The sequence below is a fragment of the Eulemur rufifrons genome, chromosome 23 (genome assembly GCF_041146395.1).
Source record: "Eulemur rufifrons isolate Redbay chromosome 23, OSU_ERuf_1, whole genome shotgun sequence".
Classification (NCBI taxonomy): Eukaryota; Metazoa; Chordata; class Mammalia; order Primates; family Lemuridae; genus Eulemur; species Eulemur rufifrons.
Window position 1 is genome coordinate 3,669,838 of NC_091005.1, and position 26,226 is coordinate 3,696,063.

Here is a 26,226-nt window from a genome sequence, read left to right on the forward strand (position 1 = left end):
CAAATGGTTTATGCAATTCTGATTTGGTGGTGATTTTACAGTCAACACAAAGTTCAACACCTTTAAATTTTAATGAAAAAGTAGACAATCTATTTTAAAATTACAAATTCAATTACAATTTCAAGAAAAAAATATGTATTTATATACTGACTTTACATATACAAACAAAAATTGGACTTCGAAGCCCTAACATTTCAAAATTATTCGTCCTCCTCCATATAAACCTATTATTATTCAGCAATAGTACTACTGATTTAAAAATAGAAGGTAAATATATCCTTCAGATGTAACGCTTTGTCTTTAATTTGTACAACTCACCAAGGTTGTTTTCATTCTTAGCACCCTGGGTTCACCAGGATGTGATCCAAAGCAAACCAGCATAGATTTTTCAAGGAAAATCTTTTCCAGGAACTTCATTACCTATTCTTCCCTGTCCTATGAAGAAGCTGTCCCCACCCTCATGATTCTGAACAGTGTGTTGATGTTGTTGCTTCGAATTGCATCCCGACAGGCAGCGATCACCTGGTTCTTTGGTTTTCCAACTGCATGAAAGGAAACCAAAAGATTAAAATTATAAATTAGAGGTCAGTTTTAAAACAGCAAAACTTGGGTAGAAAAGAGTTAACATAGGTAAATTTAACTAAATTATCTTACTACTTCCTAAAAAATATAACTTAGGGAATTTATCACAAAATAAATTTAGAGACCATCTCAAACCAAGAAATCAAAAGTCGGCTTTACAGAAAAGGATCAAGGTTCATCTCTACCTAGCAAAGATTATTTTTATAGACGTCAAGGCATCGACCCCAAACAGCAGAATTCAGGTATAAATCTCTGGCTATATTTCTGCTTCTTGTAATTTAGCCTATTGTTCTTTTTCTAAATGTTTAAGTCAGACACTTAACTCATTAATTTTTATTCTCTTTCTTTCTAATGAGGCCTTGATAGCTATGTAAATATTGATATATATTTACATATATATACATACAGACACACACACCCTCCACACATACACACCAATATTTATATATGTATATCTCCTTTTCGGTATATATATTAGGTTTTTCTTTAGAGGTTGCAGCAAGACCTAAGAGAAGGAGCTGAAGGTCTTCAGACCCTTTGAAGTCTGGAGAATAATGAAAGCCAAACAACTGGCTGACTGAAACTCAAGTGACTGATGCAAACTTTGGAGTGTTAAAGGGATGCTACTGTCGCCTCAATATGAATTACTGAACCATCTTCAATGATCTCACCCAAAAAATTACAGATGAATGACAGGGCTATGAAAGAAGACTTACCACGCAGATGACCTGCTCTTTGAATTGCTTGATTTACTGCTTTGAGGTTTCCCAATAGCTCTGTGTGATTGTTACAGCGAATTTTATATCCATTTAACAAGTCCTTATTAAGGTCATATAGTTCCATATAGCGATTCTTCATTGTTCTCCTGTGTCAATCGGTAGAAATTTAACATCATTTTATCTCAATATGGTAGGCTTAAGAAAAGCTTGTAAACTTCTTAGACACATAAAGAAAATGCCATTTCTAGCTGTATTTTCATTAAAACAAGGTAACTGCTGAAGTTTGCTTTGAAAACACTGAGAAGTTTCCATCACAATATTCTATGTCTTCCAAATAAAGGAGGAAGACAAGTGGCCTTCCTTGGTTACTTGGTCCATGGTTTGTTTTGATTTAGGTCCTTAAGAATTATCAAGCCCATTGCACTGAGGGGTGGGGAAAATTAAGCAAAGTGATAGACTATCTTCCAAGTTTCACATTAATATTCATTAGGTGAAACTGATCTATTCTTATTTTTAGACAACTAACAGACTCAGCTTCATATTTTATCAAGATTTTAAAAACAAAGTCATAAAATTAAAACCACAATGAGGTATTACTACACAACAATGAAAATGACTAAAAACAAAACCTGAAAATACCAAATGCTGGCAAAGATGTGGAGCAACTGGAACTCTCATGCATTGCTGGTAGGAATACAAAATGGTGCAGCAACTTTGGAAAATGACTTGGCAGTTTCTTATAACATTAAACATGCACTTACTATATAACTTGGCAATCCCATTATAAGGTATTTACTGATGAGAAATTAAAACATGTCTGCAAAAACCCCATATGCAAATATTTATAGCAGCTTTATTTATACTCGCCAAAGTCTGGAAACAACCCAAATGTCCATCAACTGGTGAAGGGATAAATATCACATATCCATACAATGGAATACTGCTCAGCAATGAAAAGGAACAAACTATGGAAACATGCAACATGGATTAATCTCAAGGGCATTACAGTAAGTGAATGAAGCCAGACTCAAAAGGCTGTATATGTATGATTCCATTTATATGACATTTTGGAAAAGGTAAAACTACAGGGAGAGAAACGAAATCAGTGGTTGCCAAGGACTGGAGGTTAGGAGGGAAACTGATACAAAGAGGCACAAGAGTGTTGGAAATATTCTATATTTTGACTGTGGTGGCAGCAACATGATTATAGAAGTTTCTTAAACTTTATTAAACTATAAACCTAAAAAGGGTAAATTTTTATATGTATAAGTTATATATGAACTAATTTGACTTTTAAAAAATAAAAACAAGCCGGGTGCGGTGGCTCACATCTGTAATCCTAGCACTGTGGGAGGCCTAGGCGGGAGGATCACTTGAGGTCAGGAGTTGCAGACAAGCCTGAACAACATAGAGAGACCCCATCTCTACAAAAACAGAAACATTAGCCAGGCACAGTGGCGTGCACTTGTAGTCCCAGCTACCTGGGAGGCCGAGGCAGGAGGATCACTTGAGCCCAGGAGTCTGAGGTTGCTGTCAGTGGGGCTGATGCCACGGCACTCTAGCCTGGGCAACAGAGTGAGACTCTGTCTCAAAAAAAAAAAAAAAGAAAAGAAAAGAAAATTTTAACAAAGCTCGCTATTGGTCAGAGTTTTGAGGAAACAGTCACTTTCAAAAACTGGGGTGAGAAAAGTAAACTGAAATAATCTTTTGGGGGTATATTAACAATATTATCAGAAATTTTAATATGAATAAATTTGACTCATTCTATTTTCATGAATGTATCCTAAGACAAATGTGCAAATATATATAAATAAACACGAATATCACTGCACTACTTATTCTAGCAAAACCACCTGTCCTCAAACCTTCAAATATCTGGAATCTAATGACTAGCAATGTAGAATTTTGAAAATAAATATTCACCAAGTATTAACTATGAAAAAAAATGTATTCTTTCTGAACACAGTCCCTCCTCCTCTAGTAGAAAACACAGTCTCTTATATGATTGGGGAGACAAAAGCAACTTTTTAAAATGCTAATCTGCCTGATTAACCCCAAGTCTGAGAATGTCTCCAAAATGTCTAGCTGATGTATTATTATTCTTTATGTAGAAACACCTATTCACTGTGAGTTCCACCTTTCTTCCCAAACAACCCTTGATGTTGCTGCATACATTATAGGCTGTGACATAGCAACCTACACATTCCTCCAGAGCACATATACTTTTCCCCAAGATATAAGCCTTAGGTCTGGTGGGTTGCAGTGTGGAGATCTTGTCTTATGGCCACCCAAGACCATGTCCCCCTAATCAATCATCCTGTACAGACAAGCTGGATTTGTCTGCCTCATTCTTTGGTTTTTTTGGCTCCTTTGCCATTTGGTGGTTGCTTTGCATATATAACCCTTTCATAGAATAATGATAATCTCTTTCCTGCATTTCTTTATATTTTTATTGCTTCCCAAACAATATGGTTTACTCTTTTTTTCTAACTATATAAATGGAAGCATTTTGTATATATTATTGTAAGTCTTACTTCTCTCAGGCTCCATTATATTTTTAAGATTTGTCCATGTTGTTATGTGTCATGGAGATTCATGCACTCTCACTGCTCTGGGGTAGTCCACTGAACAAATATATTGCAATTTATCTATTATACTGTTGATGCTAGTTTGAATTGTTTCTACTCTGGGATTCTTATAAACAGTGCCTTCATGAATATTCTTGTACCAATATCCTGGTTTATATGTGCACAAGATTCTCTAGGCTATAAACCAGGAATAGAATTGGTGAATCACAGGGTACATACATTTTCAACTTTAATCATAATGCCAAGTTATTTTCCAAAGTTATTGTATCAATTTACACTCCTAGAAACATCTGAGAGTCACTATTCCATATTGCTCACGTTTTTAACCTTGCGACTGTCCTAGCCACGGTAGATACTCACATGTCCCTCATCAGACGAGCATCCTCAGCTCGAACCAGCAAACTTCGGATAAGATTAGAATTATCAGCCATGTCAGCACTGAGCTTCTGATGCACTGTATGATATTCGTCCACCTGGAGACCGTGAACACTCAGGAATTAAAATGGCCTCACAAACTTCTTGAAAACTAGACAGATTGAGAAGACACTATTTATCATATACAGTGGCCCTTTTCTTTCCCTTATTCACTTACACCAACTTAGCTACTTCCCATTATTTCATCTCCTCCTCAACAAAATAGTCTACACTGCCTCCAATATTCCATATGACACTCCATGTAGACCCTTCTCATACCTTAGCACCGGGAGCCCTAGCAACACACACATTAGCATTTTAGGGATTTGCAGTGGGAATGCTGTTATACTTTGAGGCCAATCACAACCCTCCTTATTTTGATTTCTTGTTTTAAATTTGGGTTTTTGGAAAGACCTAAGACTAAAAGTAGATACAGAAGATAAGATGAAGGGCTAGCAAAGGAAAATGTGTTTTTTGTTTGTTTGTTTTTGTTTTTTTTTTTTTGAGACAGAGTCTCACTTTGTTGCCCGGGCTAGAGTGAGTGCCGTGGCATCAGCCTAGCTCACAGCAACCTCAAACTCCTGGGCTCAAGCGATCCTACTGCCTCAGCCTCCCGAGTAGCTGGGACTACAGGCATGCGCCGCCATGCCCGGCTAATTTTTTTTTTTCTATATATATATTATAGTTGGCCAGATAATTTCTTTCTATTTTTAGTAGAGACGGGGTCTCGCTGTTGCTCAGGCTGGTCTCGAACTCCTGACCTTGAGCGATCCACCCGCCTCGGCCTCCCAGAGTGCTAGGATTACAGGCGTGAGCCACCGCACCCGGCCCGGAAAATGTTAATATGACATTTTTTTAAAGTATCCTATCCCCCTAAACCAAACAAAGAAAGCAGGGTGGTCAGGAGCTAACCACTTACTTTTATAGAAGAAATCCTTTAACTGGTGAACTCTACAATACTAGTTCAATTTTTATTTTAAGATTTATGAAATATCTTTAAAAGATCACTATTATACGTACATCTGTACTTATGTTATCATTAGTCTCCTAAGGGAAACATATCAAACATTATTAGACTACCATATTCTCACAAATGTATCCGCTAGGTGCCCTCACCTTAATTAACACCTTTCGTAATTCCTCAAAGTAGACAGGAAAATCTGCTTCTACCTGAAGGTCTTCAATAGCAAACGATGATGCCATTGACTGGATGATATCACCAGCCAAATCAATATCATCAGTATTGACAGTGATCTATGCAAAGAGAAAATAGGACAAGTTTAGCATCCTCAGATATTAGACAAACTTAGCTGAAACAGTACCTTCCCCACATTCAACACAATTATTGAGCATATATTTATATGTAGTGATAAATAAGATAAAGTTTAGTCCTCAAGAAAATTACAAACTACAGTCATTGTTTCCAGCAGCTGGCAAAAAGTTCAATCCTCTAGCCTTATAAATTAAATGACAAAATCATTCAAATTGTAAAAATGATTTTGTTCACCTCTGTATTCCCAATCCTTCCCAAATTAGATAAGGAAGGGGTGAAGGGAAGGAGAGAAGGACCCAGAAAACCTCTGTTTATAGATTATGCCCCAGTGTTTAAGATGGTAACACTAACAGACTAAATTGACATATGTGGTTTTATGACTTTAATACTGGTGTCCCCCACCTCACTTTGCACTGGATGGTAAATACTACATGAGAAATCTATACCCCATGACATTAAACATTACCTCTCCACTAAGTTTTATTTTTATATACAGATGGCCACCATTCCGTAAGGATGTGAAACACACTTGAAATGGAGCATTCTGGATGTTAATGTTTTCCGGTAACAGAAAGTTCTGACTGAGCCACATAGCAACCTTAAAAATGAATACAGTGAAATGAGCTTCCATTTTAAAGTACAACCATTCTTGAGGGAAGAGTTCTCCTTCTTTCTAGTGTTACTACTTGGTTTTAAAAAAAAAAAAAAAAAAAAAAGTTATATTTCACCCCCCACCGAGAAAACACTAATCACACTCCCTTTCCCCCAACACACACATGTTAAGTAACATGCATAATTATGCCCCACCCCACAGCAGGCATGATTTGAAAGAATTTTCCACTTAGACATAATCTTACATGCAATGTGTAAATTATTTAGGTATGATGCTAAGTCTTTATAGCATAGCTCTTCTGCGGTTGTAGCCCAGACAACATAGTCTGCTTAAAACTATTCTATTCTATTCCTCAAAAAACATTAAATGAAGTGCATACGTCACAGTCAGAGCGATATCCACAGAATAAGTAAAGAATAAGTTTTAATGTTAATAATAATACTTTACAGTGGTCTGCACCACAGGTCCCACATAAGAACCACCCATAAGGCCTTTTGGGAGGGCCCGCCTTTAGAGTTCCTGGTTCCACAGGCCAGGCAGGGGTCTGAGAATCTACACGATTTAAAAGCCTCACCAAGAATTCTCAAGACCAGCCAAAGTTAAAGTCCACTGGTATTAATCCTTTAAACTTTACAAGGTACTGTCAGATAATCCTCAGGGCCCTCCAAGGAGGTGGGCAAGACTATCCTCAATTTTCATAAGAAAATTGAGCTTAGACTGGTGAGGGGAATTCCCCAAGATCATTAAGAATTTAATTATAATAGTCAAAGTGGCACTTAAACCCAAAAATATTCCTAGCTCTAAATCTCATTCTCTTTTCATCTTGATACAGGTTCCTCTTGAAATACTAGGCCAGGACAACCACACTAAGACCATAACAAGAGAAAGACAGAAATTAAAAACTGGTAAGAATTCACCTATAACTAAGGATTGCTCAGATTTTTTTCTAAAGTGAAAGAAGACATTTTAGCAATATTTTTATACAGATTATGAACCAACTTGAAGTAATGTAATTCTTTCATATCATATTTACTACCAACTTAATACATTCATGTATCTCCCCTTTCTATAAAATAACATCTAAAGGATTCTACAATGCAAAAGCACTGAAAGATAAAAGCAAGCCTCTCACCCGCGGTGGCCGTTCTGCAATGGTAAAGTTCACGTAACTGAGCGGCTCACTGGCAGAGTCTGGGCTCGTCAGCGCATACATGGAGAATCGGGGCAGCTGTCTTGTCAATTCAAATACGTGAAACTGGGTGCTATGGCCAACCGGTGGAACACAAGAGAATTTTTTTGTATAGAATGTTATTTCAAAGTATAAGTCCCAGAAAATAAAGTCACTACTGGGTCATCAATTGATATTTAATGTTTTCACTGAAGAAAAAAAACCCCAAAACACTTGTCGGTTAAAGTACTACGGTAACGTATTAGGTTTGGAGTTTAGAGATAACATGACTCCACATATACACGTGTATGCACTAAGGATCTAAAAAAACCTAAAATAAATGTGAAAAGGCTTTTATTGTCCACTCACAAAACAGTTTTTCTTCACCAGTTAAATTTTATTTATACATACACACGAACACGCAAGCGCGCACAAACACACACACATATACACATCTTCCTAATATAAAGATGCATCCTAACCCTTGGAGTTTTAGTAGCCAAAACTATAAGTTGACAAATTATCAATTAAACATATTTTTTAAACTTTTGTGATGAGATAATCTAAAAATAGAAAATAATCATCTTAAATTTATAAACCCTTTTTTTTCTTTTTCTCTATTTTTAAAGATTTCAAATTAGGGAAATAGAAGGTCAAGTAAAATCTTAACTGGGTGGACAGAACCATCAAATAGCTTCTCAGGCCCCATAAAATCCACGACATATAGAAAAGCTAAACATCGTGGCCCTTGTCTAAGTGCTGTCTCAAAAGAACTGTGATTTGCAAAGGGTCACCTGCTTCTGTAACCCACGAAGATTTTCAAGTGCAGATCCACAGGGACATCTTTGGGAGGTGTAATTGGGATGCGGATGGAGCTGGAGAGGGTGTGAATGCTGGGATGTACGACATGGCTTTCACCTGCAAAAATTCCCTCTGCAAAGATCAACACTGCCCGGATGATGGTGTCTGCAGGAAGAGGGAAAACAGTTCAAGAACGACTCCAAGATGGCACAGGTGCCTACAAACACCAGCTGTCAATAAGTTCTTACCATTAGAAGTGGAAATGCACAGTTCTGCATGAGCAGCTTGAGTCTCACTCCCCAGATTGACTGAGAGGACAGTGTGGAGCTTGGTGTTGGCTGGGATGATACCCCGTTGCCCATCAGTTTCATTCAGTGGACCACTCAATTCGGCCTGCAAAACACCCGCCTGCTTCCAACTGGGTCACCAAAACAGCGAACCAACAATTTTAAATGATACGGCTATTCAGCTTCAAAAGGCAGGGTATCCATCATCTTATTTTATTAATCTGATTCTTTAGAATTCAGAGAACTCACCTCATCAGTGCCCCCTTGCTCTCTGTCTTGCCTATGGGAAAATAACCTTGCCCCTTTCTATGGTTATGGCCCACTGTACCCCTTCATGCCTTGCACTTTTTTTTTGTATTGTTCTTTTAAAGTACCAAAAAAAATTCACTTGGTACAACAAATTCAAATATAGTAATGCAAGACAGGACAAATTAAAGTCCCACTCCCCAGCTCATCCTCCAGCCAGTCTGGTATACACACACATACACACAACTACACTTTCTGTGATTGCCCATTTTTGTATTAATTGTTTTTGAGAAAGATAAAAGATACTCTATACATATTGTTCTTGCTTTTTGCCATTTAATAATACCATAGGTGTCCTTCCCTAGCAGTCCAAGGATAAATACGTCATTCTTCTGAGCTGTTTAATATTCCCCAGCACATACTCCCTGCTAGTGATGAACATTTACGTCGCTTCCAGCTGTTCACAGCTATAAATAGTGCTGTAATAAATGTCTTTGAACACTCATGCAAATGTTTCTATAGTATAATTACCTAGAAGTGGAATTTAAAGATCAAAGGATATATGCTCACACTGGCAAAAAGGCCCATACTCTGGCCAACACTGACACTCTCATTCTTCTTCCACGTTTGCTAATCCTCCGGATCAGTCGTAACTTTTCAGACTCCACTTCCTATTAGGACCTACCTTGGCGTTTTCCTCATAGTTACGGAGCTCTAGCAACAGATTCTGTTTTTTCTGACTCAGCTCTCGGATCAGGTCCTGCTCTACACTGGTGTCCATGAGGTTCCCCCTCATCTCAGCTGGGCCTGGCAGGTAGCCCCGGACTGAAAAGAAGGAAAAAACCCTCACGAAACTGAGGAATAGCCCAAGTATCGCCAGGTCTACTTTTCGGTCATCAACTACCTACCTATCCTTAAAGACAAAAACCTAAGTTCTCATCTCCCCAACTTAGATGGATAGATTAGAACTAGAAGATCTCAATACAAATACTTTATAGTGGAATTTCCTGGTATTTGGACCCCATCAAATTGAAAATTTGACTTTTCTTTCTTTTTCAAAACAGGATCTCACTCTGTCTCTCAGAATAGAGTGCAGTGGTGGCATAGCTCACTACAACCACAAACTCCCGGCCTCAAGTGATCCTCCCACCTTAATCTGACTTTTCAAGGATTTTTCTCAACCCAATTTACTTTCTCCATCCACTGAGCAGCAGATTAGCTGTGTGTGGCCATCCATCCGGTAATCTCCCTCTACGACACCAGCAATTGCAGAAGAGAAGTTGTCTTTAAAGATGACCTCCCCAGTTCGGTCACTTCGAGCATCAATCTAAAAATAAAACAAGAAGTTAAAAAGTTACTTATGCTACAGTTTTTTCAAAAACCACAAAATTTAAAAATAAAAATCAGCTTTAAAGGTCATTTAGTCTAACAGTTTTCAAGAGTATTCCATGAAACCTGGTGACTTCTCGGAGATGCCTATGACTGTTAGGGCCAAAGGGGACAGTAAGAGGCCACAACCAGCTGTGCTTTCTTCTTTTTAAATAAAGGCTGTTTTGCATATTGGCCTTCACACAATATTTCATTTGAAGAAACAGGTCTGCTGAGAGGCAGTATATGTAGCATATAGAACATAGGGCAAAAGGACATGGGCTTAATGGCTAAACTGCTCAGGTTCAGAATCCAGCTCTGCCACGTACTATCTATGGGATTTTGGGCAAGTTTTGGTTTTTGGTTTTTGTTGTCTTTTTTTTTTTTTTTTTTGAGACAGGGTCTCATTCTGTCACCCAGGCTAGAGGGCAGTGGTGTCATCATAGCTCACTGCAGCCTCAAACTCCTGGGCTCAATCCATCCTCCTGCCTCAGCCTCCTGAATAGCTGGGACTACAGTGTGTACTTTTGTAAAGACAGGGGTCTCACTATGTTGCTCAGGCTGGTCTTAAACTCCTGGCCTAAAGTGATCCTCCCACCACTGCCTCCCAAAGTGCTGGGATTACAGGCACACGCCACTGGGCAAGTTTCTTAACCATTTTGTGCTTGGTCTTCTCATCTGGGGATCAATAACCAGAGCACAGGGAAAATAACAGCACTACACCTCGAAGAGTTGTAATGAGGCCTAAGGAAGTTAACATATGTAATGCACTTAAAACAGGGCCTGGTACATAAAAGTACATAATTAATGTTAACTCTATATAAAAATTTGATCTTTATTATATATAAACGTATATGTTTATATCTGAAGTTTGAAAAATGCAGAGTTAGCCCAATCTTCCACCATACAACCTTTGTAACAACCCTGTTCAGAGCTCCTCTTCCACATAAAAACTACTCAGATACCATAGAGAGTTCTCCTGTCCTCTTTGAGTCTCTTATTCTCAAATAAATAACTCACTTATGAGAAACAAATGATCTCAAAAACAATAATGGATGACAATCACCTAAAATGATGATTTTGTTCCAGTCATAGACACAGGTATTCTTAACAAAAGGCTAGCTATACAAAATCTGGTACAGCAATCATTTCAAGGACCAATGCTATTCACTATTTTTGCCTTTTCATAAACATCCTTCTGGGCGAAACTTTACAACCAAAAACTAAAGTAATTTAGGTTACAGCCTACCCTTTGTCTACAGTATATCACAGTCAAGATGCTATTTTTTTTTTTTTTTTTTTTTTTTTTGAGACAGAGTCTCACTCTGTTGCCTAGGCTAGAGTGCCGTGGCATCAGCCTAGCTCACAGCAACCTCAAACTCCTGGGCTCAAGCCATCCTCCTGCCTCAGCCTCCCAAGTAGCTGGGACTACAGGCATGCGCCACCATGCCCGGCTAGTTTTTTCTATATATATTTTTAGTTGTGCATATAATTTCTTTCTATTTTTAGTAGAGACGGGGTCTCACTCCTGCTCAGGCTGGTCTCAAACTCCTGAACTCAAACAATCCACCTGCCTCGGCCTCCCAGAGTGCTAGGATTATAGGCGTGAGCCACCGCGCCCGGCCTCAAGATGCTATTAATAACATCATGGAAGCCTGAAAGTTATGAATGGTAAAGCTGTTGAGGTAACAAATGACCTGTATTTTTACCAAAGTTGGATCTGTATATTTTCCTTTTCCATGCTACTTCCGTTAAGTGTAGATAATCAGTTTTTCCACTTATATAATGAACTGTGTAATTTTCTTATCTTTTTTATGTTCTGAAACAGATTATATAATAGAATTTCCTTAAAATTTTGAAAGCATTTAACTATAAAAACATCTAGGTCGAGTCCTATTTTGAGGTAGCTTGATAATTTCTCAAGTCTAGTATTTTCTAACTCTGGAATCAATAATAATAAATTACATTCCCCCAGAATATGTTCCATTTCTGTGGACTGAATGTTTGTATCCCCACAAAATTCGTATGTTGAAATCCTAACATCCAAGGTGGTGGTCTCAGGAAGCAGAGCCTTTGAGAGGTGATTAGGTCATGAGGGTAGAGCCCTCATCATTGTGGTTAGTGCCCTTACAAAAGAGGCCCAGAGAGACCCCTGACCCCTTCCACCATGTGAGGTTACAGTGAGAAGACGACTACCTATGAGGAAGGGGGCCCTCACCAGACACGAAATCTGCCACTGCCTTGATCTTGGACTTCCCAGCCTCCAGAACTGGGAGAAATAAATTTCTTTAGTTTATCAGCCACTCGCCACTTTATGGTATTTTGTCATAGCAGCTTGAACTAAGAGATCCATTTCATAGACTTTCAAATTTCTTAGCAAGCAACTACACAGTCTTCTCTTATAATTTTTAATACCCACATCAAAGACAAAACTAAGTGGATAAGCAAGGAACCAACATAACAGCTTTTTAGAATCTGTTCTTCACATAACACAAAAGGAAGGCTACAAGGTGCTGGCCAAAAGTAAAGAAAAATCGAAGAGGAAAAGACAGGAACTAGTTGATCCCCTTCAGGCAATCCAACACTGACAGATAAGAAAGCGAGGCCAAATGGTATCCATGGAGATCTGGCAACTACTTAGTTTCTAACAAGACAATCCTGACTTGCCAAAACACTGTAGAAAATTCTCATTTGAAGTTAAAAAAGGAAAGAAAGCAAAATGATTTTATTTTGAAGTTATAGCTCAGAAAATAATACATTAACATGATTCTTCCCACTACTTTTAAGTTTTCAGTCAGTTTTGAAGATTTATTAGAGTTATTCAAACAGTTCATTATTAGGTTATTAAAATTCCTTTTTTTTTACTGGCCTACACCTAGAATCAACCTGATTAATGGATTCTCAGTCCTTCAAAGAAGAGATTTAGAGAGAATTTCCCTGGATATTTTCCCTCAAACAGGGTTTACAAGACCAAAAGGACACTTACTCTGCAGTTCTTCACAACTATAGAGGGAATAAATAATGTAGAAAGATTAAAAAGTTGAATCTGAAAAAACAGTCAAGGAACTCAAGTTTACATTCCTATGTTACTGTTCTAAGTCATACAGTCAGTACACCTCAATTATTACTTTGAATTATACCTAAACTCGGCTGTTTAAACTTACCTTCCCATTGGACCAACCAGTTATCAGCTCATGCACTCCATCAGAATTAAGGTCAAATGCATGAATGCTCATAGCATGATTTTTGGACTGAAAAAGAATTCCAACAATTAGTGCAGAAGTCACTCAATAAGTATAAAAGTCCCTGAATATTAGAGGCTGAATCATACTAACTTTAATTCTCCAGTATCGGGCTGTTTTGTCATAAACTCCAACTGTGCCATTGGAAAGGGCATAACCAAATCGACTGCCCAACATGGGACAGAGAGAGGTGATTATCTGCAAAAACAATACATAAAAATACAACATCTTTTCATTAAGGCTCAATTTAATGTGAAGTATGGCTTTATAAAATTGCACGCCTTGGTAACAAACATGTTAAAATTAGATTTAAATGCACTTCCTCCAATCCATTAGTGGGGAATATATTCCTCTTTTCTCTATGATACATGTTATCTAATTTCAGAGTTGGATAATCAGTTTTAAATAAACTCACAAAGTTTGGTGTTTTAGATCATGCTTATGTGGCAAGTTTCAAATTATTAAAAAAATAAAATAAAACAGGGATTAAGGAGGAAATAAGCTAAGTACACAAGATTTAGAATATGTGCAATAGATGTTATACACACTAACCCAAGAGGTTTTAATGATTATTCCAGCTTCCTTAAGTCATAATGTCTTATAGTTTCAATTTTAAAAAGACTTGTAACAATCCACAATTGAATCTTTTATGTATATATTTTTCTATAACATAATTTATTGTTTTCTAGAAGTAAAAGAAAGAAAACATAACTCTTTGAAAAGTAAAAACTCAAGCACATAGATTTATATAGTACATAACAAAATACAGAACGCATATATTATACAGAAATATTATAGGACTATTCAAAGATATGATATCCTTAAAAGGATAAAATTTTAGATATTGAGCAAAATTACCCTTTAAAGTTAAAAATCAAAGCTTAGTGATATCTATGATCCTGTAGATCTACTTTCTAATTCTGCCCCCAATACAAGAGCTATTAAGAAATAATTTGTATCAAGCAGAGAATAGTTATATAATTTCCTTTACACCTACAGCTTTTCTACAAAACCACCCACTTCACTTAACTCTGAATATAAAGTGCTGTGTAGGATTCCAAAATTATTTAGCTCAAGCCATTCTTTTGGCAGTACTTAGTACTGTTCAATTACCAAATGAATCATGATTTTGCTGATCTGGGAAAAGATATTTGACCTAGCAGCAAAACCAAACCAAGAATACAGGAAAATGGCCCTGCAAATGAATAATTTTTTACAGCCCATATTTTCATAAATTTAGCCACAGATTCTCCAGGTCCTTTGGTGCTTTCTTAGTTCATTTGTTTCTTTCTTTTGTGCACTAGAGGATTAACAGGTCCCCTCAAATCCCTAGCTCTATTTCACATCCTCCTCCCCTTTTCTAGGATTTAGGAAAAAAGCATTTCAAAGAATGCACTCTCCTCATATCTAATATTAACAATAAACAGAAATCCAACAAAACCTGAATGATTCCCATCAAATGAGGACAGATTTACTAAAAATTGGAACAAAAGGAATATGATAATGCAGGACACAGCACTTATAAGGCAGTGATTCTCAAATTGGGGTTTTCTTGGGGGTGGTAGTGGGGAGGTTGCAAACCCCTTTAAGAATCTAATGAAAGCTAACAACCCTCTCTCCAGAAAGCATATGTAAGCACATAAAACAGAACCCCCTGTATACACACACATCTCCAGACTACTGCTTTTGGCACTCATTTCTCCCCTTCATTTCTTCTCTGTCCACAACTATCATTTACATAACTGTGAATATACAAAAAGTATAGTGAGACTTAGTAAAAACTCATGACTCTCCCCATAGGATAAAAGTAAATTAGTTAAAATCATTGATAATACTTTGTATACCAATATGCAGGTTTTGATTTTTTATTTCCTCTTCTAGTTAGAGGAAAAGAAGTCTGACTTTCCTACACAGCTTTTGCAAATAGCAAGAAGCAAGAAATTTAAGGGCAAGTGGCCAAGGTCAGTTGTAAGGCCAGTGTCCTCAAGCTTTTCTGATACACACACCCAAACACCAACTAATGAAATTTTGCAGAATCCCACCATTCTGACCTCTAAGACTCCCTTCTACTGGTTTCCTTCTGTCCATTTATAACATTCACAAGCTATTGCTCTTTTATCCTCTTCTTATTCCTTAACTGAGAACATCTTCATTCTTTTTTGTGTTTCAGTCTTGCCAATCTTGGAAAACTAGCAGCAAACAAATATCCTGAGAATGTCAAAACCACAAAATACATAGGTAATCTTTGGACACCTCTTTTAAAAAATGACGTTTAAGGGTTACAGCTCCTTTAGAATTTATGAATCCAGTGAAAATTGGAAAACCCCACACACAAAGAAAAAATATGAAGTTTAAACTCTGTAAGAAACATCTCAGGTTCAATTAATAATTGTAATCACAAAGAAACTAGCCAATTTCTCTAATATTCTAATTTTTAAGTTTACCTACAAAAATGTGCCTAAGAGATACTTAATTTGCGTTAAGAGAAAAAATCTCATTTATGCACTTCATTTAGTCTCATTCAATATACATGATGAGTAGGAGGGAGAGGCACAAAGGTTCAAATCCTGACCATGCCACTCAGTAGCTGTGACCTTGCACAAGTAACTTAACAAAAAAAAAAACTTAACATCAGTTTCCTCATCTATGAAAATAATATCTTCCTAATAGAATTGCTGTAAGGATTCAATGAGTTATTTCAAATAAAGCACTTGGAACAGTACTGGCCTATAGTAGATGCATAATAAATGGTTGCCATTGTTATTATGATTTTTATGTGTATTAACTCATTAAAAGAAATGCCTTTATGTATTCAGCTATGCTCAATAATTGTTCTCTATTTAGTTAGTCTTTTCAACATATATCTTAATACAAGATTCTTAAGTGCTTCTGCCTTTATAACACACGGCTCGGTTTAACTCCCAGTTTTTATCCTGAAAACATCTGGGTTGTGAGACGATGTTGCGGCAGTCTCATCTGATGTTACATTTGACTGTGCTGATCTACCTTGCCCAAGGTTACTATAATTCTGAGGTGGCACTTCCTACCTCTGTTTCTGTCATTTCTGCCACAATCTCATCTTCTTTAAAAACTCGGATGTCAAAATCTTCAGATCCAACAAGAAGCTGAATGGGGAAAAAAATCATACACATTTAGTTTAATAAGTGAAAACAGTAAAATTTCCCATAAATAAAACAAAAAATGGCACAATACCTTGCATGCTCCTACTGCCACCCAAGAGTTCCAATCCCCCAATAATCCAATGCTCAGGAAGGTTCCCTCTATGGGAGGATCAACAGATTCAGTCAGTGAAGAAAAAGTAGCTATTACAGCTTTTATCCTGCCATGTGGCTGTACATCTTGCCAGACCATGTTTCTTCACTGAGCACCTAAAAATGCTCCCCGGTTCAGCAACTTCCTCTGCCTGCAGATGGAAGCCCTATTTCAAATACCAGAGCCCAGTATCCATGGACAAGCGAGGAGGAGGTTAGTGCCCAACACAAGACTTCACACTTACTTACTGCACAAGCAGCTGATTTCTAGAATAACCATTAGAAAAATTTCAAAGGCTAAACGCCAATCTCTAAGACTTTTAGATTCCTGAAAAAGTAGGCCAAAATTGAGCACTACTTACAAATATGGTTTCAAAGGATCAGAAGCAATTTTTAAAACTGTGAATATGACTGAGGTCCCATCAAAAGTTCTGCCCTCTCCTGTCTTTTTTTTTTTTTAAAATACCTGCACAAAATGTCACCTCCTGTGTCTCTGAAACACCACGGCCTTGATCTTTATATTAGACAACCACATGTGATTTATTGTTCAAAAGAGAAGAGAAAGACCAATTAGGTCAGTTAGCTCATCATTTAGCAACAGAGCTCCAAAATCAGTCATGAGAAGCTAATACTTCTCTCAAAACTAATGTCACTGTCATGGGAAAATTTATTGAGCTGAACACACAAGAGAGGTATCTCCTCTCCCACATACCTCTTTCTTCCCATCACCATCAAAGTCACACAAGGCCAAGGAATGAACATTGTCTCCAGTAACCTAAAAATAAAACCCCAAATCATTAATATGCCATCTTTTTTTCACTTACTCCAGATATATTAGCTACAAGAAGATTATACAAATGGATGTTATTCAAATTATTCATGTCCTTTTTTAATATACAGAATTATAAATATTGTTCTATTTTGTTTTTTATTTTTCAGTACAGTGGTTTAAAAAAACACAAAACAACATTAAAAACAAAAATGCTTAAGAGTAAACCAAAAAGAATGTTTTATTCTTCATACCGTCCAAAAGACATCATTTCCTTCATGATCAAAACCCTGCAGAGCACAATTTCCACCAATAATTGCAAGAGGAGAGGAAATGTCTCCCAGTGTCCCCAGCACAATTGCATTTGCCCCATCTGCTACCTAAAAAGAGAAAAAGGACACTTGTTTCAGATACAATGATGTGCAGGCACACTGAAGGTAATGTGTATCCATATTTTTATTTGGACAAATTCCCCTGTCATCATTAGTGAGAAGCTACATGGTCTCTTGAGAGGGCAGCCATGGTCTCAGGAGGCTGTCTCCTGAGACCCATCACTGTGGCTTCTGCAATGATGAGCACAGATCTAAGGTAAACTCTGAACTTTGGCTCTCACACTAAACTGCTACAATAAGCTGTTAGGATAATCCTGGGCTTTCTGAGACTGAAGGTTCTAGAGGCCAAATTTTACAGAAAATCAGGACTTATGTCTTTGAACACCCAAACTTTGTAATTTATTTTAACTATTTTGGATGGAAATCTTTTTAATACCTATTAGCCAATTAACTTACTACTACTGTTTTTAATTTTAAAGTTACTAAAAAGTACAAAGAATAAAATAAACAACCATAGTCCCATCATCCAGAATAAATATTTCAGACATATTGAATAAATTACATAAGCATAATTTAATTTATTTTTGAAGATTCAAGAACATCTTTTCAAACACGGTTTATTACAGGAAAATAATCCTTACTTATATAATCTTTAAGTAGGAAAACTATAAAGATTGGCTATACAGGAAAAGAAAAGACTTCATAAGAAATTAAAAATGTTAAATGGCCAGTCAACAAAAAAATAAAGTTAAATGGTAAACAATGAACTGGGGGGAAAAACCCTGCATTATATAAGATAAAGAGTTAATATTTTTTGTTAATAAAAGATTTATAAAAGGCAAACAAATAAGAAAAGGGTAAATACCGCAAGCAAAAAAAAAATGAAATGAAAATTCATTAGAGAAGAAATGCACACAGCCAACAAACATGAATAATGTTCATTCTCACAATATATTATATCATTTCTCACTGTTCAGATTAGCGATAAAAAAAAAACAATAATATCCACTGTTGGTTAGGGTGTAATGAAACAGGCACTCTCATATTCTGAGGGGGAGATGGAAAATAGTAGTCTTTCTAGAAAGCAATTTAGCCGTATCTATCAAAAATCTCATTTAAAATTTTTTTACTCAGCAATTGTAAAGTTCAGTCCTTGTGATGTTATAATAATTTTACTTATCAACTTGGCTGGGCCACAGTACCCAGATATTTGGCCAAACACTATTCTAGAATTGCTGGGGGGAAATTTTTTAGATGAAATTAGCATTTAAATCAGTAGACTCTGAGTAAAGCAGATACTGTCCATAATGTGGGTGGGCATCGTCCAATCAGTTGAAGGTCTTAAGAGCAAAAAGACTGACCACCCCCAGGCAAGAAGGAATTCTCTTGCTGACAACCTTCAGACTTGAGCTTCAACGTCAACTCTTTTCTAAGTCTGCAGCCTGCGGACCTACCATGCAGATTTTAGACTTGCCAGCCTCCACAAATCATGTAAGCCAATTCCTTAAAACAAATCCTTTCCCCTCTTATAGTCTATTGGTTCTGCTTCTCTGGAGAACCCTGACTAATATAGTCCTAAACCCAGTTTCAGTCCTGAACAACAACATAGGAAGAGTTTCTTTGTTACCCTGAAATAGTCAAAGATTGCTTAGAAGGACAGAAAAAGCACCACCATTAAAGAAAAAAATTGACCAGCTAAACTTCACCAAAATTGAAAACTTTTGCTCATCAAAAGATACCTACCTACTGAAATAAGCCACAGACTGGGAGAAAATATTTATCATACATAAATCTGAAAAAGAACTTATATCTAGTATATCTAAACAATGTCTACAAATCAATAATAAAGAGACAAACTACCAATAAAAAATAGGCAAAAGACTTAAGCACTTCATAAAAGATGACATATAAATGGGCAATAAGCACAAGGTGCTCTACATCACTGATCATCAGGGAAATGCAAAATGAAACAACAGTAAGGTACCACTTCATGCCTTCTAAATGGCTAAAAAGACCGACAATACCAAATGTTGACAAAGGAGGCAGAGCAACTGGAACTCGAATACACTGCTGGTGGGAGTGTAAAATGATACAATCACTTTGAAAGAGAAACAGCTTTGCAGATTCTTATAATGTTCTTATAAACCATACAGCTCAGCAATTCCACTCCTGGGTATTTACCCAAGATAAATTAATTAAAACATATGTGCACAAAAAGTCTTCTACAAAAATGTTTATAGCAATTTTATTCATAATTGCCAAAAAATGAAGCCAACCCAAATGTCCATCCCACTTGTGTATCACCAAGAGAATAAATTCTATAGATAAATTCCATAGAGAATAGATAACTGGAATGGGACACAATATTTTCTGAAGTGATGAAAATGTTCTATGTTTTTATTGAGGATGTTGGTTATGGGGATCAAAACCCACTGAATTGTACACTTAACATCTGTACATTTTACTGTGTATACATTTTACCTCAATTAAAAAAATACCAAAAAAAAAAAAAAAAGCATTTGCACTTCTAAGAACTTATCCTTGGGGAATAATCAGAAAAGTGGGCAAAGATATGCTTACTACAGTATCAACTGTAATAGATAAACAATGGAAAAACACAAATGTTCAAAAATATGGAACTGGTTAAATAAATTATGATATAGTTATACAATGAAAATACTATAGAACCAGTAAGAATGATACATAGATACATATAACTTCATATAAAAATGTTCACAATATATTATTAAATGAAAAGGTCACATGGAATAGCCAGAGAGTGGAATGTTCATTAATAAATGGACAAATGAAATGTGGTATATACATGCAATGGAATATTATTCCACCATAAAAAGGAATCAATTACTGACACATGCTACATGAATCAACTTTGAAAAATTATGTTAAGAAAATGACAGTCACAAAAGACCACATATTATATGATACCATATTTCTGAAATGTCTAAATATGTAAACCTATAGATACAGAAATTAGATTGCTGGTTGTCTAAGGTTAAGAGGTTAAAGCTGTTAAGGGGGAGAAAAGTAAAAGGCTACATGTGTAGTATGGTCCCATTTTGTAAAACAAAAGTTACTCAAATATACTTGGTAAGACATCTGGATAAATAAATTTAAGAGTTAAATGTTATTTCTAGATGAAGAAATTATGGGTATTTTTTTACTTTTTGCCTCCCTATCTTTTCTATAATAAATATGTATTAAAGTTGCAGTAGTCTGTAAATGGCAGGCCATAATAAGGGTTTCTCCCACAAACTATTGCACCAAACTGTAATGCAAGGCCACCAGGAGAGCTAGTTGCTGGCTTCCCAGCTCTTGGCTCAATTCTCAATAGGAAATCTTAACAGATGATGGTATCACAGATATACCGCACAGAGACAAGCCAGAGTATCACCAAGTGGTTACCAACCATGACCAAACAAGTAAGTTCCAAGTACATAAAATAGATGTAAATGGAAAATTCTCCAGGCTGTTTAACTACACTATAACAGCCACATAGTAAACAAACCAAAATAAATGCCTGATCTCTTTCAGGCATAAAAAGCCAATGGACATTAACAAGTGATGGGGATTTTATGGTTACAAATGGTTATACTTGCCTCTCTGTAGAATAAATCTGAATTATTGTAGACATCATAAGCCAAAAGATTCGTCTGTGTCCCCACTAACAGAGTATCATAGCCAAGCTCAGGGTTCAATACTCCTGCAGTCAGGCAGCTTACTGTCTGGTTAATGTTGAGAAGAGATACATCGGACTCCAGGGAGCTCTGGCAGACCCTGGATGTACTGAAATGCTGGCTCCGTGTATGAGGATTATGGATAAAAACCTAAAACAAAAACAGTTAATTATATTCCCTTAAAATACCAAAATGTAAAATTAGTATCATATATTTTTTACAAAACAGGTTATTAATAGATATCAACATTAACACTTTAATCTCCTAATACAGTTCTGTGCATGGCTAACTTTCAGTCATTATGAACTATGGAAATCCAGTGGTTCTTAACTTTGCAAATATCAAGATAATGAATAAGATCTAGTTGTTTCTTTCCAGGGCAGCTGACATGCCACCCAGCAGCAAGATGTCAAAGCACTCTTACAAACCAGCCTTTCCCTGATCAGCCAAGAGTGTCACCAGTGGGTAACTGGGTTTGGGATGAGGGAATCTTAAACACTAGAAAGGCTTGTAGCCCTCCACAGGGCCACAGTACAAAAGGCGATATACAGTGTATCTATGGTATTAAAGTTTGGGGAAATGTTCATTGTCTAAAAAAAGCTCCATGAGGGGGCAATATGAAAAAAAGGGGGGGGATGGAAAACACTGGACTAGAGATCCCTTAAGCCTTTCTAGTTTTAAAATTTGTTAATTTTAAATGAGTATTCTATCCATTTGGCATAAATCAAAACAGGACTAATTTTAAATTATTAGCTTCCTAAGGCAGCCTATTCAACAAAAACTAATTTTCAAAAGAATTGACTAGAAACATATAGAAAAGGTATACTGCTACTGAATGTTGCCTTCATGTTCTCGTTTGTGTGATACTTTACAACATGCTTTTATAAACATTAATTGCATTTGATCCTTATCCCAACCCCCTGATTTACAGCTAAGAAAGAAGGGGAGGGGCAATAACTTATGGGCTCTATATTCCTGTTATTGGAATACAAAGTTTATGATTTTCGCCAAGAGCAACCAGTCTCAGGAGTCAGACTTCTCCCCAGTTCCCCTCCTGCTGTTCTCTGCACACAGAGTCCCCAGGGAGATTGTACCTGGCCCTTCAGGCAAGGAAAAAAGCCAGCCTCAGGCACATGACAAAGGGACCACTCCTAGCTTATTTTTTAGCTTCTCCAAAGGACTGGCTGAAGTTTACACATTTGTTCTAGCTGAGGGGGTGCTGCTGACAATATAAATTCAACTTACCCTCTCAGCACCATGGTGAGAGAAAAAATGTCCCCAGAGAAAAACACTAATGTTCATCCTGCAAGAAATCCCTTTTTTATTTATTTTTATTTTTATTTATTTATTTTTTATTTTTGAGACAGAGTCTCACTCTGTTGCCTAGGCTAGAGTGCCGTGGCGTCAGCCTAGCTCACAGCAACCTCAAACTCCTGGGCTCAAGGGATCCTCCTGCCTCAGCCTCCCAAGTAGCTGGGACTACAGGCATGTGCCACCATGCCCGGCTAACTTTTTCTATATATATTTTTAGTTGTCCATATAATTTCTTTCTATTTTTAGTAGAGACAGCGTCTCGCTCTTGCTCAGGCTGGAGAAATCCCTTTTTTAAATCACCTTGCTCGGCCCCAGAGTCAGCTAGCTGCATGTTCACAGTAGGGTCCCAGATGTAATAATAACAAAGTCCTGTTTCTAGAGACACAGACCACAGCAGTCAAAGAGGGCTCTAGTCCTACCTGCAATGTTTGTTTTCAAAGGAGAATATATTCACAAATTACTTGAGTCATAAAATATTATCATTTTTGTTTAAAGTCTCAAGATAAAAGATAGGGTCAGAACTTTTCAGACTTGTTTAGTTCTGAACATGCAGTATCCAAATACACAGGACTTTTTTTTTTTTTTTTGGCCATCTTCAAAAACAGCCATAGGTCACACTCTAATGTAAGAGCTTCCATAGAAGCCTCCATCTGATCTCCCAGCTCCCACTCCTACACACACCTCCTCCTGCATCTTGTGGTGGAACATCCTTCACATACCAGCCAGAATTATCCTTTATCTAAAACTTTAAGTGAATCCCATCACCCACTTTATCAAAAGCCTCAGCGGCTTCCCAACATACTCAGTATAAAAACTAAGGTCTGGCCAGGTACGGTGGTGGCTCACACCTATAATCCCAGCACTTTGGGAGGCTGAGGTGGGAGGATCCCTTGAGCCCAGGGGTTCGAGATCAGCCTGGGCAATAGCAAGAACCCATCTCTACAAGAAATTTAAAAAATTAGCTGGGCGTGGTGGTGAGCGCCCATAGTCCCAGCTACTCAGGAGGCTGAGGCAAGAGGATCGCTTGAGCCCAGGAGTTGGAGGCTGCAGTGAGCTCTGATGATGCCACTGCATTCCAGTCCAGGCAACAGTGAGACCCTGTCTCAAATAAAACTCAAGGTCTTTACCATGGTCTACAGGCCCCTATATGATCTGGCTGGTGGCTACCTCATGGGCTTCCCTTATTGTATTCCCAGCATATATTCACCTCAAGGCCTTTGCACATGCTGATCCCTCTGCCTGCAAGGCACTTATCCCACATATCTGCAAAGCTTATTTCCTCATTTCCTTCAAACCTCTGATCAAACGTTATCAGACACCTGTCTGATTACCCTGTCTGAAATAGCAAGCTCCCATCATCCCAGAGCCCTTTTTCTGGTTTTTTCCTATGAAGTAATTTATATATTCTGTTAACTGCCTGACCCCCCTCTCAAATATAAGCTCCAAGGGGGCAAAACTTGTCTGTCACATTCACCATTGCACCTGCAGAATTAAGAACACTGCTCAGCACGTACTAATGCCTCAAATTAGGGCCAGAGCTAATATTACTGGGATATTTTCAGCCCATTTATGTAACAGCTGTGCACCTACAGCAGAACCAATATGAATTTCTTTTTGCCATTTGTCAGTGCCTTCTAACAAAAAAGTAACATTATGATATGTCAGACCCCGTGCTAAGAGCTTAACTCCATCGTACTCCTTAATGAGAATGAATCATTACGTTTTACTTATGCATCCCAAGGCATATCATATGACATGCAACATAGGCAGAAATTGTCTTGAAAATATAAATCATTACACAAATGCTAGCTTATGAAATCCCCACTAGGTCGGAGAACATGCACTCTGATCATACTTCCATCACTTTCTAGTTGAATGGCTTCAGGTGCTGCAATGAACCTCTCTGAAATGCTATTTCTAATCAGTAAAGTAGAGTCATAAAAAAAAAAAAAAAACAGCTAACAATTAGTGACCACTTCCTATATGCCAAGTGCTTTACATGTATTAACTTATTTAATTCTGACCCTATGTATTAGGTACTGTTATTAAGTACCTTGCCCAAGGTCATGAAATTAGTAGGACTGGAGCCAGAATCCACCACACCTGTGTATGCTGCTGCCCTTGGCCTTCTAGCAAATATGCTGAGATAATTAATGTATAAGGCTTTGTACTTGTTAGAAGATACTACCCTTGGTATCACTGTATTCCATGCATTTTGGATGTGCCTCCATCAATACACAGGACTTTTATTTGCCTTGTCCGTTGTTCTTTTGGACTATAAGCTTTCTGAAAGTAGACACTCCAAGTTTATTTCTGAATTCCCAAAATCTAGTATAAATGTTCGGTATAAATCTGGTGAATGTTGACTGTCTTTTTTTCTCTCCGTGACTCATACCTTGCACAGTACCTGGCACACAGTACCCACCTAATAAACACTTAGTGAATAAATTAAAGGGAAAGACCCGAATGTACATGGACAAGGATCAAAAGTGCAATCTGTGTGATTTAATCTAGGAGTCTTTTCTTCTGTAAAGCAGTGTGATAGAGTGGAAGGAGTTCCACATGATAGTTACAGAGACCTCGGAATCTATCACTGCTAACCCTGACCAAGCCCCTTCCCTTCTGGAGGATTCTCTTTCCTAAGCTTCCTAGCAATAGATCCAGGACTCCAACACTGTCCGAGTCTGAGTGCCTGACGACTGCTCAAAAAAACTTCCTGGCTGGGCGTGGTGGCTCACGCCAGTGATCCTAGCCCTTCAGGAGGCTGAGGCGGGAGAATCGCTGAGGCCGACAGCTCAAGACCACCAGCCTGGGCAACATAGCGAAACCCTATCTCTACAAAAAATGAAAAAAATTAGCTGGAATGGTGGTACTCGGAAGGCTGAGCCAGGAGGAACGTTTAAGCCGGGGAGTTCAAGGTTGCTGAGGGCTGTGATTACATCACTGCACTTCAGTATAGATGACAGACGGAGACTGTCTCCAAACAAACAAACAATAAGCAAAGCCGTTCCTGTAAGACCCCATTACTCTTGGCGGGATGAAGAACTAGAACTACAAGGTGTCTACCAGACCGTTGCCGGGCAACACGGGCTGGGGGCGGGGTCAGAGAGTGGGAGCAGGATCACAGGGGCGCGGGCTGCGGAGGTGGTGGGGTCCCCCGGGGCCAGGGCTCCGAGCGGGTGGGAGCGGTTACCTTGCCCGCTTGGGTGGCGGCAGCCAAGCACGGGTGAGTCCCGTCGTAGCGCCCTATGGCCACCATGCGGGGGCTGATTTTGTGGCGCAGTTTCAGGGTGAACACGGGCATCAGCATGATGGCGGCGGCGGCTTAGGGGAGGAGGGCTGGCGACCCGAGGCGGGCGCAGAGGGGCAGGCCTCAGCCGCCGCGGTGACGAGCTGAGGTGCACGGGGACAAGACCCACCCGGCCCCAGCCGCCCCAGGTCGGGCGCGAAACAGCCGGGGCCGAACTGTCTCTGTACTGCCGGCGCCTTCTGCGGCTGCGCAAACCCGTCTGGCTCCTTCTGCGGCTGCGCAGTCGCGCCTCA

At 38.1% G+C, this 26,226-nt stretch overlaps 1 protein-coding gene across 1 annotated transcript; it reads right to left on the reverse strand.

The window, feature by feature from the left end:
• On the reverse strand, positions 1–26,164 carry BBS2 (Bardet-Biedl syndrome 2). The gene is made up of 17 exons (XM_069497843.1): positions 25,877–26,164; positions 21,292–21,519; positions 17,597–17,722; positions 17,286–17,348; positions 16,349–16,426; positions 13,395–13,499; positions 13,224–13,310; positions 9,883–10,018; positions 9,377–9,516; positions 8,407–8,551; positions 8,152–8,323; positions 7,322–7,451; positions 6,043–6,174; positions 5,420–5,557; positions 4,250–4,362; positions 1,299–1,447; positions 1–542 (listed from the first exon to the last, which is right to left on the reverse strand). Exons 1-17 carry the CDS (start codon positions 25,991–25,993, stop codon positions 436–438), a joined length of 2,166 nt encoding a protein of 721 aa, XP_069353944.1. The 5' UTR covers positions 25,994–26,164; the 3' UTR covers positions 1–435.
• Positions 26,165–26,226: the final 62 nt, after the last annotated feature.

Excerpts from the sequence above, each read along its gene's own strand:
- BBS2 (XM_069497843.1), bottom strand. The coding sequence starts at position 25,993 with ATGCTGATGCCCGTGTTCACCCTGAAACTGCGCCACAAAATCAGCCCC. Across the intron at positions 7,452-8,151 it reads TTCGTGGGTTACAGAAGCAG|CACCCAGTTTCACGTATTTG; the intron begins GTGACCCTTTGC and ends GGTTGGCCATAG. Across the intron at positions 6,175-7,321 it reads TTGCAGAACGGCCACCGCGG|GTTGCTATGTGGCTCAGTCA; the intron begins GTGAGAGGCTTG and ends TTCATTTTTAAG.